This window comes from Capricornis sumatraensis, chromosome 10 (assembly GCF_032405125.1).
Source record: "Capricornis sumatraensis isolate serow.1 chromosome 10, serow.2, whole genome shotgun sequence".
In the NCBI taxonomy this organism is placed as follows: domain Eukaryota; kingdom Metazoa; phylum Chordata; class Mammalia; order Artiodactyla; family Bovidae; genus Capricornis; species Capricornis sumatraensis.
In genome coordinates this window covers 4,186,494-4,203,252 of record NC_091078.1, presented here as the reverse complement: position 1 = coordinate 4,203,252, position 16,759 = coordinate 4,186,494, and the positions used below count along the sequence as shown (strand labels likewise).

Below are 16,759 nucleotides of genomic sequence, written 5' to 3'. Positions count from 1 at the left end.
AGGCCTGGCGTGCTGCAATTCATGGGGTTACAAAGAGTCGGACACGACTGAGCAACTGCACTGAACTGAACTGAATGTTGCTAAGGAGAAGAAAGCTGTTTTGATAGCCAAATTCAAGCATTTTGACTTGGGTCACATGGGTTAGAATAGAAGGACCAACCAGTCTTGAACAAATTTCTAACTTTGATAGGTTAAAATTATTTGTGGTCAGAAAAATGAAATGTACTGAGTCTAGAAGAACTCATTCCTAAAGTCAGAATATCTTAGAATACTCTCTGAATATCTATTAAAGCTCACTTTATAAGCACTTAGGAAATGTTAGGTGTCTTTGATGAAATGAATGTATATAAAAATATCTATGTGGTACTTGTGGGTATAGTCAGTCACTTGCTCTCTGAGATCTGTTTTCTGAAAATACTTGTATCAATCAGGGCCCAGTCAGGAAGGTTGAAACCACACTGGTTATTTTAAGAGAGAATTTGGTGTAAGGAATTAACTACACAGGTACCGGAGGATTGAAAAGCCAAAGGAACATTGGAACTAAAACAGAAGTACTAATTGTGGGAAACAAATACACCCCTAAAGGTTGAAGTTTCAGAACCTAAAAGCTTGGAGAAAAACTGCCCTTGTGGAGCCCTGACCCAGTCCTCTATGAAGGGAGCTTAGAGCCCAGCTGTGCTGGCCCCCAGGGACCTGCTCTGGGGTCTTGAAGCACTGGCGCTCCCATCTGGGTCTGAACAGGGCCCGCAAGGCTGGTTCTGGGAGTATAGAAGGAAGCTGAAAACTGAGTCTCCTGCTGCAACCGTGGCAAAGGACATTGTTCAGGGAATTCTGACAGGAACAGCAGACAAGATCAGGGAGATGCAAGTTCTTCTTCCTTCCTCCAGCCCTCCCTAGTTCCCGTTTTGCCAGAACCTATCAAGGAGCCAGCTGGTAGAAGACTTGTTGTCAGGTAAAAAACTTGTCCCAGGTCAGCGTCACATAGCAGAGTGCTTAGGTTGTTTGGTTGTTTCTTTTTTTTGAAGGGGGGGGGGGTGTTATTTTGATGTTGCTGAAAAGCAGTAGTGTAGTAAGGAGCACAGTAGTTTTCTTTTTTTTCTCAGTATCTATCACTCTTGACTGAGTGAGTGGAATCTGGGCCTTCTCAGCAGCAGACTTGCCACTTACTGGTTTTGTGAACTTGAGCAAGTTTCTTTTTTTTTTTTTTTTTTAATATGGAACACTTAACGAATTTGCGTGTCACCCTTGTGCAGGGGCCATGCTAATCTTCTCTGTATCGTTCCAATTTTAGTCTGTGTGATGCCGAAGCGAGCACTTGAGCAAGTTTCTTAACTTTGCTGAGCATCGCTCTCTTCTGTGATGATGAAATAAAATCTTATGTGTGTCGATGTTACATGACTCAGTAGAAAACAGCTTCCTGTTTCCCTTTTAATGTGCTTGTCCTTAGTCGCTCAGTCGTGTCCGACTCTTTGCAACCCTATGGACTGTAACCCGCCAGGCTCCAGGCTCCTTTGTCCATGGGGATTCTCCAGGCAAGAATCCTGGAGTGGGTTGCCATGCCCTTCTTCAGGGGATCTTCCTGACCCAGGGATTGAACCGGAGGTCTCCTGAATTGCAGGTGGATTCTTTGCCGACTGCGCCACCAGGTGTGATGTACTTACTTGTGGCTTACTGGATAAAACGCTAAACTTGGGAATAAAAGACCTGAGTTTGTAGTTTTTCCTTCAGGTTGCTAGCTATGTAGAATTCAGCAAGTCACTTTAGCTTCTTGAACTTGTCTTCTTTTTAAAAGTAGGAATAATTTTACTTACTGTAAGGGTCATCTATATATGGTGTGAAAGTGAAGTAGCTCAGTCATGTCTGACTCTTTGAGACCCCATGGACTGTAACCTACCAGGCTCCTCCATCCATGGGATTTTCCAGGCAAGAATACTGGAGTGGGTTGCTGTTTCCTTCTCCAGGAAATTTTCTTGACCCAGGGATTGAACCTGGGTCTCCTGCATTGTAGGCAGACACTTTACCATCTGAGCCACCAGGAAAGCCCAATATATGGTGTAATGCATGTAAAACTAGCTTGCACATTATAAAAATGGTGAGAGGCTAACAACGTAAAGTTGCCACTAAATACTATATATGAGTTTCTCTCATTTAATTGGCATAAAAGACTTAGATCTATCTTATGTTCTACCTTGAACCAGTCACTAACCACATAACACTGACTTTCTCTCTAAAAATACTCTGCAGAAACAAACACAGTGTTGTTTACCATTGGCCATAATATACCTACGTGTGTGCCTGCTGTCACTTGTGTCTTGTCCGACTCTTTGCGACCATATCGACCGTAGCCTGCCAGGCACCTCTGTCCGTGGAATTCTCCAGGCAACAGTACTAGAGTGAGTTGCCCATACCCTCCTTCAGGGGATCTTTCCAACCCAGAGACTGAACCTTTGGCTCCTGCATTGCAGGCGGATTCTTTACCACTGAGCCACTGGGAAAGCCCTTTTGGGGTGACCAGCTTCTTATCCCTCCTAGACATTTCTGCAGCTGCTCTACCTGTTTTGTTGCTGTTTATTTCTTTCCTTGTCATTTGTGCTTGTTCTAGAGGAGAGACAGAAGAATAACACCTAGACCCCTTCAATTAACTGCTGGCATTAAGAATCTCTTCTGACCACTGATGTACCAGTGGGTAGACAGCATAAACGAGTTCTAATTAATATGATTAAACAAACAAACTTTGAAGAAATGGTATTTTAAAAATAGATTGTCTCCTGTTTTTTGAAAGAGTTCATAAACCAAGAAGCATTTGTTTGTACATCTAATACTGAGGCCCCTGGTGAGGGGTATAAAGCCTCTAAGCACATCAACTGTAATAATGCCTTACTAGTTTGTCTTGTATCTCTGTTCCGGGAAGAATTTCACTTGTGTTGGGGAGAACAGTTTCTTGGCACAGAAGGAAAGTAAAAGATTTTGAATGAAGAGAGGGTAAAATTGAGCAGAAAAACAAAGGTGTAAATATGTTAAATTTGCTTTGAATAAATAATTGAACATTGGGAAAAGGGAAGGTCTAGTTAGAAGGTAATTTCTGGGGTGTTGATAAAATTGGTGACCTCAGGTGGGATGGAGACACAACAATTAGAAATGTGTTTGTAAAGTGGGACTTCCCTAATCCTCCTGTAGGTCAGAAGTTAGCTCTGTGATTGGTTCTCTTTGCTCCTTTTTCAGGCTTCCCAGAAGACCTCATTATGAATGTCTTACCCATCACAAGTTTTCACAGCATGGACTCTAAGGCAGGCCTTTTGATGAGATTCCTGTGTATTACCACAGATAACTCACATAACTTTATTTAAGCATGTTATTTTCTTAAGGTTTTATGTTTAGATATGAGTGACTGTTTTTTGCACTAATATAAAAATAACCTGAGTTGTGTTGCTCCATTTGTATATGTATATATTAGTTTAGGGAGTGATGGGGGTGGAAGTTAGAAACGGGCAAAAGATGGATGAGATGCTTGTTAAGGGAAAAGACAATATTCTTATGCTAATCCAAGCTCGGGATCAGGAGCAAAGCAGCCGTGCAGACAATGGCTGTGGAGCCAGACAGTCTGCAGTGAGTCTCGTCCTTCTCAGAAAGCTTGTCAGACCCGGCGCCTGGAGCTGCCTAGGGGGAGGGACCCCTGGAAGGGAGAGTGTTCTCCTTACTGCTTTATGCAGTTGGCAGTTGGCCAGCTTGTTGAAAATTCCCAAACCTCACTACTAGAAAGTAAAAATTAGGGGTGGAGGGCTTAACGGGAAGCGGAAAGAATGACTTTAGTCTGTTTTTTCAGCTGACTTTGGCCTTTTCCTGTTTTTTTTTTTTTTTCTTTCATCCTGATAGAACTATTGGTTTAGTTTTCTTGTTATTTGCGAAGCTTTAAATTTTTTTAAGAATAATTTATATTTTATTGAGTAATGTTGTCATAGTCTTATTTTCCTGAAGAACCCACCAATCTATGTATACAGGAAAGGAATGTAAATCTATTTAGATTCCTATTTGGACTAACTAATAATAGCTTTTAAACACCAGCATCATTTAAAAATTTTGATCATGTGGCATTTCAAATGTCATTTCCTTATATTCTTAACATTGTATGATGAGATATTTTTAATTTTAATATAAAAATTCCAATGAACTATTCTAGGAATTTAAAAATACTTTTATTTTCAGGTATTAGGATTATAAAATACTGTTTCAGGAATGGTTGCAAAATCAGTTTACTATTTTTGTTATATTATGATTATAGAAAAAGTCAATATGCTGGGACAAATAAAGGGGAAGTCATCAGTATTTTTATTATTAATTACAACAGTAACAACTGACATGTATTTACTGAATGCTTAATACTTAGATCCAAGGCGCTAAGTCATTTGGGTTAGTAATACTGTTCCCATTTTGTGGCTAAGGAAACGGAGACCTAGATAGCTTGAATAACTTCCCCCAAAATTACGTAGCAAATAAATAGTGGAGCTGATTTTTGAAACCAGTAGACAGACATCAGAATTTACTTTCTTCAGTTTGCCAGGATATTATATGAAATATGTGCCTTTATATATAGAACACACAACTAATGTTTTCTTTATGGACTCCGTAGTTTAAAAAGGTGGATGTAACAGTGTGTAGTGTAGAACTAGGGACGGTTTTTCCCCCCACAAAAAAATAAACCTTACTTGCTGAGGTCATTTAAATATAAAGAACATATTTTTGAATACTCTTTTGAAAGAAAGATGTTAGTCATATTATCCAGTTAGTTCTTTGGGCATTGTGACTGTTTATGTTATACTTTTTTTTTCTTTTTTGGTTGCACCACAAGGCTTGTGGAATCTTGGTTCCCTGACCGGGACCCAGCCCAGGCCCGTGGCAGGTAAAGCACACACCCCTGACCACTGGCCTGTGAGGGCACTCCCTATTTATGTTATGCTTTTATTGTTATCCTCTGACTCAACTACACTTTTCAGACGTGTGCCTTTTGGTTGACTGTGCAATAACTTACAGTGATCAGGCTTTTATTATTTCAACAAATTTCTCAGAATGACTGTATTATAGCAATGAATGTTATCTACTGCTGCCCAGCAAATTACCAAAAATCTTAGTAGCTTAAAACATCCAACATTTATCATTTCATACATTTTCTAACCATTAGGAGTCTACCAAAGGCTTGGTTGGATGGTTCTAGTTTAAGGTCTCCTAAATTGAAGTTAAGATACCTGTGAAGCTGCAGTTACTGGAAAGCTTCCCTGGCACTGACCAGTCCGCCGCCAAGGTGGCCCACTCACGTGATTGCTGGCAGGAGGCCCAGTTCTTTGCCACAGGGGCCTCTCCATAAGGCTGTCTGGGTGTCCTTATGACATGGCAGCCAGCTTCTTCCATCAGAGTATTTCAAGAGTGAGTAGGGAGGAATCTGAAATGCCTTTTATGATCTAGTTTCAGAAGACAAAATCTGTCTTTTGCATTTTTTTTTAGTTTGTTAGAAATGAGTCTGTAAGCCCACTGGGAATCCAGGAGAGGGAATGAGGCTGCGTCTTTTGAAGACAGTGTCAGAGCATTTGTAGACATGATTTAGGTCACCACGGTTGTCTTTTGGTAGATCGGTGGGGTTTTCTTAACTGAAAAATACCACTTATGAACAGTAGTTTATAACCCAGCTGTGGTAATACACACTACATTAATACTGTACATGACAGAGCCTGGATCATGAATTTACTTTATCGGTGAATGCCAAATAAATATACGGGATGTTAATGCTTTTGTTAATACAGTTTTTGAATGAACATTGATGTTCTGGCACTGTTTTCTCTTTCCGTTCTTAGAAGGCTGTCTCATACAGGACCATAGCTTTAAATATCTCTATGTTGTTGACTGACTTCCCTGGTGGCTCAGAGGTTAAAGTGTTTGCCTGGAATGCAGGAGACCAGGGTTCGATCCCTGGGTCGGGAAGATCCCCTGGAGAAGGAAATGGCAACCCACTCCAGTACTCTTGCCTGGAGAATCCCATGGAGGGAGGAGCCTGGTAGGCTACAGTCCATGGGGTCACAAAGAGTTGGACACGACTCAGCAACTTCAAACAGATTTATATCTTCAGCCTCAGAAGTTTCGTTTAAGTTTCAGAACCAGATGCCCATTAGACATTCCCTTTGAGTAATTACAAATGTCTAAAGTTGAACCATTGATCTCTTCTTCCCACTCCTTTCAAAGTCCGTTTGTCCCCATTTCAGTAATTGCTGGTGCCAGAAATGTAGGATTTTTTTTTTTTTTTGACTCCTCACTCTCCCTTACCCCCATGTCTAATCCATCACCAAGGCCTGCTGAATCTGTGGAGTATGTCTTGAATCCATCCACCATAGCACTTGTGCCGTAATCCTGACCACCATTGTCCCTCTCCTAAACTGCTGCAATATCCTTCTTAGTGGTCTGTTTGCTTCTCCTTTTGTTCTCTCCGGTCCGTTGCATAGAAACCAGATAACCGCGTTCCCATCCCACTCAGGTTTCAATCCCAAATCCACACATGGTCTTGCCTGACCTGGCCCTTGACTTTCCTGCCTCTTCAACCTCAGCGTTGAGCATATTGCCCTCTTTCTCAGCATTTCAGAGCCATCGTTCTTCCTGGCCTCATAATCTTTGTGCAGGCTGTTCTGCTGCCTCCAGTCCCCCTCCCCCAGCCTTGTTGCTTTACCTGAGTAAATAATTCTTTTATTCACCAGTTTACACCTGAAATGTCACTTGGAACATTGCTTCCCTTGACCTGTCTATCCTCTAGGACCTGGCACTTTTCTTTCTTTGCACTTTCCTCAAATTGTGATTATGTATCATTTGTATTGTCTTGTTTGATGATTTAATTGTCTTATTGATTGTGAACTCCATGAAGGTTCAGTCTGTTTTGCTCTGTCACTGTATGACTATTCTATGCAGAATCATGTATATAATAGGCACTTACTAAGCGTTTGGGAAGTAAGTTACTATTCATTGGCAAGAGCGCTGTTCACTCAGGACTTCAGAGCTGGAAGGAATCTGATGACTCGTCTAATTGGTCTCGTCTTGTCTCCGTCGTTCCGGCCATCCCCTTGACAGGTGCATTCGCATTTCACTCCTTGGATATTCTGTGAGCAGAGATCGCTGATCCTGTCTCCAGTGTGGTCGTCTCTCTGTCCTTTGCTTTCTTGCCATTTTCTAAAGTATTTGAGAGTCCTGACCAGGTGGAATAAAGTAAGATGGTTACTCCTTTGACTACGGCAGTGTTCTATCAGCGCTTGGTCAGACTGTCTTCATTCTTAGCAGTTGGTCTTAAGCACTGATGCTTTTTGAGCTTGTAGTCAGCTAAAACCTAACATTTTTATTTTAAAAATTAGGGACTTTCTTTGTTAGATTACAGTGAAGCTCTTGAAGCCGTTTTACGCTCAGCCCTCTCTTGGCTAAAGCTGTTCTCCGTGCAAGTTGTTGGAGAGTTTTTAGTCTGTGAAAATGTCTTGCAGCTGGGATTGTCACGGGTAGCACCTGCTACTTCTGTGCAAGGTTTGCAAGTATGCTGTAAACATGTTTGAGAAGAAGAAACTTTTTTTTAAGCACCTACTCTGTAGCAGGCTTTTCTAAATACTTTATGAAGTAATGTACATAAAAGACCCAGCACGGCAACTTAGGGTAGCATTTAAGATGTGGACACCCGCATTAGATCTTGTTGATTAGAATTATGGCCCTACCTGTTACCAATTGTGTAATCTTTGATAAATTCCTTAAACTCCACTTGCCTTAGTTTCCTCATCTGTAGAATTATTATTTAAAATAATAAGCCTATCTTGTAAGATGGTTGTAATGGTTCTGTAAATTAATATGTTCAAAGCATTCATAATCGTTCTGCTACATAGAGGTGAATATATGTTAGGTATTACCTCATTTAGTTCTCAGAATAAGTATTCTCAGAATATAATTCCAGTCTTACAGATGAGGAAACTCACCCAGAAAGGTGAGGTTACTTCTTTAAGCAGATCCAAGATTGAAACGTGTGCCAAGAGTGGTAGAGTTGCAGTTGTTTGTGTGGAAGGAATCACACACGATCCCTTTCCTTTGAAAGGGGCTCTACGTGTGCAGATGCCTAGGGTCTCCTTGACTGCAGAATGCCTTGCCTGTACCTCTAATGAGACAAGACCACATATTCATGTAAATAAACTGATGAAGAAACAGTGACACGGAAGCATGGAATCAGTCATCTCAGTTTTCTGCCCAGGACTGTGAGGTCCTTGAAGCAGAATCTGTCATGTTTTTATTTGTAGCCCCTTGCATTAATTTGTAATACATACTCAGAGAACACTGTTGGTGAATAAGTGAGTAAACTAATAAATGTGTGAAGGTATAGGGAGAGAGTGAGAGCTGTTAATAAGAAGAGAGGCAGGAATGATGCCGGGGTTTTTGGCATGGGTGGCTGGAGAGATGGCACCACTGTCCTCTGATAGCAGATGGAGGAGGAAGAGAAGAAGGCATGTCTAGAGGACTGGGAAGAAAAGTTAATAAGTCTGATTTGGGCAGATGGAATGCAGTCCTAGCCGAGTATTTAATAGGCATATAGAAATAGGGAGAGAGATCAGGGTTGGAAATATACTGGAAAATTCCTTTGAATTTGAATCATGGAAGAGATATCCCTAGAATCACAATCCCATAATTTAAGTGAGTTTTCTTAAAAATACTGTTAAAGTCATTATTATAGATGTTATTCTGTAGTAATTTTAGACTTTACATCTTACTTTCTCAGCATTGTGTTGATGAAAAGCAGTTTAACATCATAGTAGAGAAGTGAGAAATTGCAGAGATTTTAGAACAAACCATATATATAAAATGCAAAATATAAATGACATCTCACTCTAAACCTTATTTCCTCAATTCTCAAAGTGCCTTTGGAGAGCTAGAGTGAAAAATTATTAGCTAAAATAGAAATCTTGATTTATTTATGGTAGAGTTCATGCCAGGGTAATTATTTTACAAATAAAACCATTTTCACTTAGGAATAGTTCAGGTTTAAGTCAGTAAAATCAGTTGCCTGGACCAGTAGAATGAGGGAAAACCAGAATTATATTCATTTTTATACACCCTAACCTCTTTTTCTGTTAACTATTTAACTATTTGATAATTGTCAAACCTTAATTGGAGAGGTTATGTTTCATGTCATCCATTTTAAAAGCTCAGTTTTCTCCTAATGAAGTCAGATTTGTAATATTTTATGGAAATAATTTTATTTAAGATATATTTCTATTGTTTTTCCTTTAATGATGAAGCACCCTGCATATTTAAATGTTTTTCTAGATAGACCTTCTCTTCTAGCTACAGAATATGTTAGTAGAAGACTCAAAGTGTTTTATCACATCTACTAAGGTTGAGAGATTATTAATTGTTTAGTGTTTTAAATTCAACTCTTCCTGCTTTATTCTTAATATATTTAGAAATTTTCTTAATGGTGTTAAAAGTGTTTTATTTAGAGCAACCAGAAAAGACTATTGAGATTATTAGTGTTCTTAACTTTTTTTACCTAAGGTTAATTTAAGGTCAGGAGAAGTGGCAACCTATTACTAAATTATTTAAGCTTTTGAATTATGGTGCCTTTTTTTTTTTTTAACAAAGATAGCTTTAATCTTTGAAAATGTACTGTGTTGTTTAAAGATATGTTTGGGCATTTGTTTTCCTCTCTTAGTTTGTTAGAAACCTTCTAGAATTCAGTTATATTCATTTCCTTTTTAATATTTTTATCTTTCAGGAGTCAGGAAGAAAGCAGTGGAAGTTGGAGTCATTGTTACGTGATTGAGACTTTTTACAAGAAAATCTGATTGAATAGAAGTCTTTTAAATTAGTGACCATACAAGACCAGTTTTTAAAGGTAACACTGGACAGGAAACGCTAAAATTGAACAATGACTCAGCTGTGCACTTACATCAGGTTATTGGGAGTCTATCTGTTCGTCGTTTCTCATGTTCAAGGTAAATTCATTTAAGCAACCTTGTCTCTTTCTTTAGTCATTTATTTCTGTATGTAAAAAAAGCACTCATTATTAGGACTGCCCTGTCAACTCATGTCCCATTTTGAACAGTTAAGCCCAGTATGCCAATAGCTTTTAAGTATAGAGGCAAAGGATAGACACATGCTAAGTAATTTTTGAACTTCACTCTGACAGAAACATTTCCAAGTCTCTGTAAGATCTCAGCCTCTTTGAGCCTATTCTGTTATCTCTAACATAGGCATTATGGCATGCAACATCAGGTTTTAGGAGGATTAAATGAGGCAAAATGTAAAGTAAAGTGGCTGACCTAGTGCCTGACACATAGGATAACAGATACTCAGGACTTAGTTTTAAAATTCCTCTCCTTTAAATTACAATAAGGAATAAACAGTTTTTTTAAAAAAGGCATTGTTGTTAAAAGAGTTTAAAAACATACATATAATGTCTGTGTGCCAAATATCAAGATTGAGTACTCAAAAGTTTTATTTATGACCAGTATTGTAATTCTACACTGTGCATTTACAGCATAGAACTCCCAAACAGGAAGTTATTGTGATGATTCTTAGGATCAAATGGGCTATATATTTACACCTGAGCTTTTTCCTGTATGGTTTAATTAGGACAGTATTTTCAACTAAAGAGAGTGCTATTTGACAAAATGGTTTTACAGAACCTACTGAACATCTTTGTTCTCTTAAAGTTGATGTCTTTAAAGACTTTTCTTCATGTTTTGTTCACACTGACAATATCTACTGATAAGAATTATGATTAACTGCATAAATGTTTAAATTTTCATTTTAAAGAATGAATGTTATATTGAAATCTTAGCTTCTTTTGTATTTTGTCTTGGGTTTAGCACCCTTATTTTTCCATGCTTGAACACGAGAGTGCTCTTGCAAAAGCTGCTTTTTTGTGTGAAACATTATATTATTTAATAAAACATCTTTATTTTAATTCTGTTATTACATGCCTTGTTGATCAGTACCAATCAAAACTGTTATAGTTTTAAGATGAGTTAAATTAATAGTAACATTAGGATAGCCTTTGCTACCTTACTCCCAGGTAATCACTATTTGGTATTAAATTTTTTAATCTCCACAGTATGATACAAAATTCTCATTCCCCATCATAAGTTGTTACATAATAAGCTTTTTTTTTTTTTTTTGACCATGCCATGTGGCATGTGATACCTTAGTTTCCCAACCAGGGATCAAACCTGCTTCCCCTGCAGTGAAAGGTTGGAATCTTCACTACTAGACTGCCAGGGAAGTCCCAATAAACTTTTATTAGATGAAATAAATTGGGTTTTAGTTAACAAATTTAATGAAAAGTCTTAGCACTGTATCTCTCTGAGGAAGAGCAAAATTTGTTACATTTCCTTTCAAAGAAGGTTGGTTAGTCTTTGATAACTATTATTTGCCTTCAAATAATAAGATTAAAATATTTACTCTTAATGAAAAGAACTAAAACCAATGTGCAAAAATTATTTCTTAGAGATTGCTACAGATTGCTAGAGTAGTGTTGCATATATAGCCTGTAGCTTCAGCCCATCCCCGACTTATAATTTTATGCTTTGTAAACACAGGACTTATGGGTAGAAAGAAATTGGCATGTTCTAGGTACTGACACAGGTCTTTATGTCTGGGCATGGTGGAGGGGAAGTGCCGTGAGTTGATGATGGAGACGTCCACAGGGTCCAAATCCTGTGGGTCAGTAGGCATGGTGAAGGAAGTTGAACTGTATTCCGAGTGTATATGAAGCCATACAACTGTTTTAAGCAGATGAGTGATAAGATCAGATTTAGGTGTATAGGGTAACTCTGGCTGCTATGTAGGAGACGGACTGGAGGGGCAAAAGCAGAGGTCGGGAGGTCAATGTTGAGATTCTTTTACTTTGGAAGTGACATGATGCACCCAGGAGATGGCAGTGGAGTTGGACCAAAGTGAGACAAACGGAGATACATTTTGGAGGTTGAGCCTGGGGAGGACCAGGTTTGAGGAGAGAAGTCAAGCATTCCATTTTAGATGAGTTTCATTCAAGATGCTTAAGCGAGTCAAGGCTGAAGGGATAAATCTAGAAACCATCACCAAAGAGGTTTATTTAAACCGTGGGAATAGGTGCTGTCGCCTAGGGAGAGTGCGGAGAGACTGCCTTCTTTTTCCCTGCACCTGTACGTGGTGAAATTTTACAGCTTCAAGGTGTAGCTCAGGTTTCTTTGCTTTTGACACCCTAGAATGAGTTTGTGTTACTAGCTCCTTCCTTTGTTTGCATAGCACCTTTGTATTATATCGCGCTCTGAATTGTATTTATTTATGTGCTTATCCCCTCCACACACATACATCTTTGCCTTCTTCCAAGTTTCTCAAGAACCAGATCAGTTTCCAGCATTCAGTAACTTGCCTGCACGTAGCTGGCCTGTAATTAGTTACTGTTTTGTTAATTAAATATTTGATACAATATAAACCCCAGATGCACATTATTGCAATTAAAGTACTTTTAGCTCTTAAATTCATTGTTCTAGGAAGTTATGTGTATTAACCATCATGTAACTTTGAATTTTCCAGGTATTGGTGATCTTTTAGTATAATTTTTTTGTTCTTAGTACTATCTTCATTTATACACTTTTATATTTAAGCCTTTTATTATGCATTCATTTGATCTATATATAATCTCTTGATTGGAAATTATTGTCATCATTTTTTATAGATAAAAGCCTGAAGTTGAATATCTCAACTTATCAGATATTCAAGACTTGAACCTTTGACTTCTCACTGTTATTTCAGTGTTATTTCTGCCATACTATGCTGCTTTTCCTGTGTATCACTAGAGTTTTGAGAAACCAGCTGTGTGCACGTATTATTTGCCATTTGGTCTCCATAGTTAAATCGATGCTTCCTTCTATAACTGTAATAGGATTTTAAAGCTGGTTAAGAGACCTCAGATGTGTTGTAGTCCTGTGGTCTTACTGAGTAAATGAGGCTTGAACTGACATGCGTTGTCAGTAATCACCCAGCTCAATAAATGGTGCGGGGGCATTGTAGACCAGACTCTAGGTTTCCTCGTTTCTTTCCCAGTAGATCTCTTCCCTTCTTGACACTCTTCCCCCCTGCCCCACCCCCCCCACGCACCCTTCTTTTTCTCTTGATGTTACCATAAATGAAGTCTATGTTTTGTAGCGGTTTAAAGGATTAAGTGAGGATTATTAAAATTTAAGGCATGGAATCACTAAAATTTATTGAGCAGCACATTCTTTTCTGGTTATCCATGGGTATGTACATTTTTTCTTTTTTCAGTAGTTCTCACCAGAATAGCTAAATTTTAAGTCTCAGGTTCACATTATGCCTTGAATCACTTATTTAACATTTATAATGAGATGCATACATAATTCTCTTAATATTTTGTACCTGTTTGGCTCTACATTTTAGTCTCTGAAGACCTACCCCCACAAGGAGTAGCCTAGCTGACTTCACTGATTCAGAGGGAGGGATTACTAAAACATTGCTTTAGTTCTGTTCTGCTTTCGGTCTGAAAGAATCAGAACCAAATATGACAGTAAGTGTCATTTGAGGCTACGATACTCTAGTGCCAGAACACAGCTCTGTTTCCACGCTCCAACTACTGCCCTACAAGTAACCTTCAGTTTCGGGCGGCACAGTCTGGATTTGAACCAATGACCTTGAGAATAAAAGGCACCAGATAATATGATTAGTCCCCAAACTCTCACAATTCCCTTATTTAAGCAATTAAAATCCAGAGCAAAATGCTTAGTAACTTCACTTTCACATAGAGGAACATACAAATAAAGGACTTATTTTTTTTAAGCTGGTCACAAGTTTTGAACCAAAGTATCTTTAAAAGGAACCATAATTTGTCAGTTTTTTAATGATGGGAATTATCTCACTGTTCTGAAACTGCTTTTCATTTCGTACCTTTCCTACAAGTTACGACCTTTTTTCTACCTTGTGCCACTTTTGTCTTTTCACTAGTGCAAAAATTGTGACATAGTCATCCCCATATATCCCATGAGAGCTGAGATAGTTTATCTGTGCATTTTAGGCTGTTAGTAAATGTAATCATATTAATAAAGTTTATTTTTAATTAAAAGCATACAACTACAATTAATGCAATTAAGAAAGCATAGAAACTTCTCCTCACTAAAAAATTGGAATAAAAGAATTAGATTTTCAGAAATGGTTCATTTACAATTTCACGTTTGAATACAGGGCAGAATCTAGACAGTATGCTCCATGGTACTGGGATGAAATCAGACTCCGATCAGAAAAAGTCAGAAAATGGAGTAACCTTAGCACCAGAGGATACCTTGCCTTTTTTAAAGTGCTATTGCTCAGGACACTGCCCAGATGATGCTATTAATAACACATGCATGTAAGTATTTTATGCTTCTTAAAGTTATGAGAATAGGGTTGTATTTAGTGCTATTTTAAGAATCGTTTACTTTGACTAAATTTTTTTCCCTAACTTTATATGGTATCTTTCCAAAGAGCCAAAAGCTTCTTGTTCTTTATATAGGAACATATATTAAGTGATTGATGGTTATTTTCTTAGAGTAACATTGTAATATAGCTTTCAAAAGAGGTAAAAGGAATCTGGTATTTGTCTGTCATTTTGGGTTTATTCAGGGATCTTTTTATCAGAAAGTTCTTGATGCTCATTGTAGATAACTTAGAGATGATTAAAAAGAAACCTTGAAAATTCACATAAACCTTGTAATTCTAAATTGGTTGAAATATTTTACAGGTCTACAAGAATGACATTGTGATAGTTAAATAATTTTATTTTCTTATAAGTGAACCCCCAGTCTAAATCTGCTTTATATAACCACTTTAATTTTTCTACTTAATTTTATGTTAACTATTTAATATTTATATATGATCATCTAATTCTGTTCCATATTCCTAGGGGACAGTGAAGAATTAATTGTCTTACTAGTCAAAAAAAAAAACACCCCTGAAGGACTCAGTCAGTTATCTTCCTGTTACTAAGATATAGTAATCAATAACTTGTTTTATACTTTCCTAATACTTTATGCTCTTTGAATGTGAACAGATATATAGCCAAGAAGTACACATACAAAATATTGAAATTGTATGATAGTTCACCATGTCTTAGATTTGTTTTTTTTTTCTCGTAGCTGTTGACTTTACTGTAACAGACTGGTTGATCTGTGTTGGGAGGGTGTTCCCTATTATATTACCAGGTGACTTCCTGCCAGACTTCTTGTCTGTAGTTCACACTTGGTCCATGTGAGCTATTTGTTAGAGGCTTGGGTAACCCAGACTAAAACTTAGTGATCAGTTTTAACAGAATTTCATCCTGTCACTCAACATTTTCTCCTTTCAGAAAATGAAAAATTCTACGAGATTCTTTTACCTGTAACAGTACACTTACCGTATGAATAGTAAGGAGGAACACAAAAAAATCTTTTAGATATTTCTTCTACTCATTAAAGCTTGAATGTATTAGGAGATAATTCTGGCATACTAATACCTAAATAACATTTGATTTAATACAAATACATTTATATACATTTCTTGAAAATTCAGCTATTCAAAAGTTTTCCTTTTTTCCTTATCACATTAAATAAAAAGTGCCTCTCAGAATCTTTGTTAGTCAGATCTTCCCAAATATACTTTCCTTTGTCATTGAATTTGTTTTTATGGTTCACCGAGAAGGTTTTCTTATTCATAATATTGTGTATGGTATGGGAATACAGAAAATCTTATGGATGAAAAGAGACGAAGTTATTTTTAAGTATGTTTTTAAGCACTAAAGATTATCTACTTCATAAAGTTTTATAGTTTTTCTGTGATCACATGACTATGATTAACAAAGAAAAGGTGAATAGTGTTTCGTATTTGGGGGCACTTGTTTAAAAGAAGTCCTTTACTGCCCTGACGCTGGATGTTTATTCGACCTGTAGATTTTAGTTCAAATATGACAACTTGTATTTGCCTTAAAATGCGTGTAGACTTACCAGTAAATCACACTGAATGTAATTCTTATTCAGAACTAACAGCCATCATTAACTGGTCACATTCAAACAGGTTTAATGAGTACCTTCCGAACTGAAGTTGATCTTTTGTCTTTCTGGCTTTTTTTCTTTTAGAACTAATGGGCATTGCTTTGCCATCATAGAAGAAGATGACCAGGGAGAAACCACATTAGCTTCAGGGTGTATGAAATATGAAGGATCTGATTTTCAGTGCAAGGTAATATCTAATTTGAGGCCTATGAAATTAAGAAGGGAGGGGCCACAGGAAAAACATTGACTCCCTAAGGAGAAGTGTGCCTGGTCTGCATATTGCTGTGTGTTCTGGGAACAAATATATTGGAGGAAGCTTAGCTCTTACTTCAGGTGATATGATTGTGTCAATTGAAATTACAGATTATTTTACTTTTAAAAAAAGTTTTAAATCATCTGTTTTTTAATTGTCAAGCCTGTAAAAAAACAATAATGCTGTCACTCTTATTTGTACATTATAAAATGGACTAGAAAGACTTTAAAGTGACGAGTAATAACCTTTATAACTCCCCAAGACAACTTAGAAATGTTAAGCCCTTGCAAGATCTCAGTGGAGTTACTTTAACAGCACAGCAAAGGAGTCAGAGGATTAGTAATAGTTTATGAACATATTGATGGCTTTGGTTATAACCCTAATCTCTTCAAAATCTTGTACAATAATTTTGGCCCAGGTGATCTTTCCACTGTTTTTGAAAACTGCTCCAGAG

At 37.5% G+C, this 16,759-nt stretch overlaps 1 protein-coding gene and 2 non-coding genes across 3 annotated transcripts in view; 1 reads left to right on the top strand and 2 right to left on the bottom strand.

Moving 5' to 3' along the window:
• The window catches only part of BMPR1A (bone morphogenetic protein receptor type 1A), a 55,154-nt gene that overhangs the window by 16,883 nt on the left and 21,512 nt on the right, over nucleotides 1–16,759 (top strand). Inside the window, exons 2-4 of the mRNA XM_068982442.1 lie at nucleotides 9,770–9,989; nucleotides 14,233–14,395; nucleotides 16,137–16,239. Of these exons, the coding sequence (XP_068838543.1) occupies nucleotides 9,923–9,989; nucleotides 14,233–14,395; nucleotides 16,137–16,239 (333 nt within the window). The 5' untranslated portion in view covers nucleotides 9,770–9,922. The remainder of the gene's footprint in view (nucleotides 1–9,769; nucleotides 9,990–14,232; nucleotides 14,396–16,136; nucleotides 16,240–16,759) is intronic.
• On the bottom strand, nucleotides 1,209–1,315 carry LOC138088045 (U6 spliceosomal RNA). Its single transcript, XR_011145638.1, has one exon. It is a non-coding gene; the product is annotated as a U6 spliceosomal RNA (small nuclear RNA).
• TRNAC-ACA (transfer RNA cysteine (anticodon ACA)) lies at nucleotides 1,967–2,039 on the bottom strand. The gene has a single exon. It is a non-coding gene; the product is annotated as a tRNA-Cys (tRNA).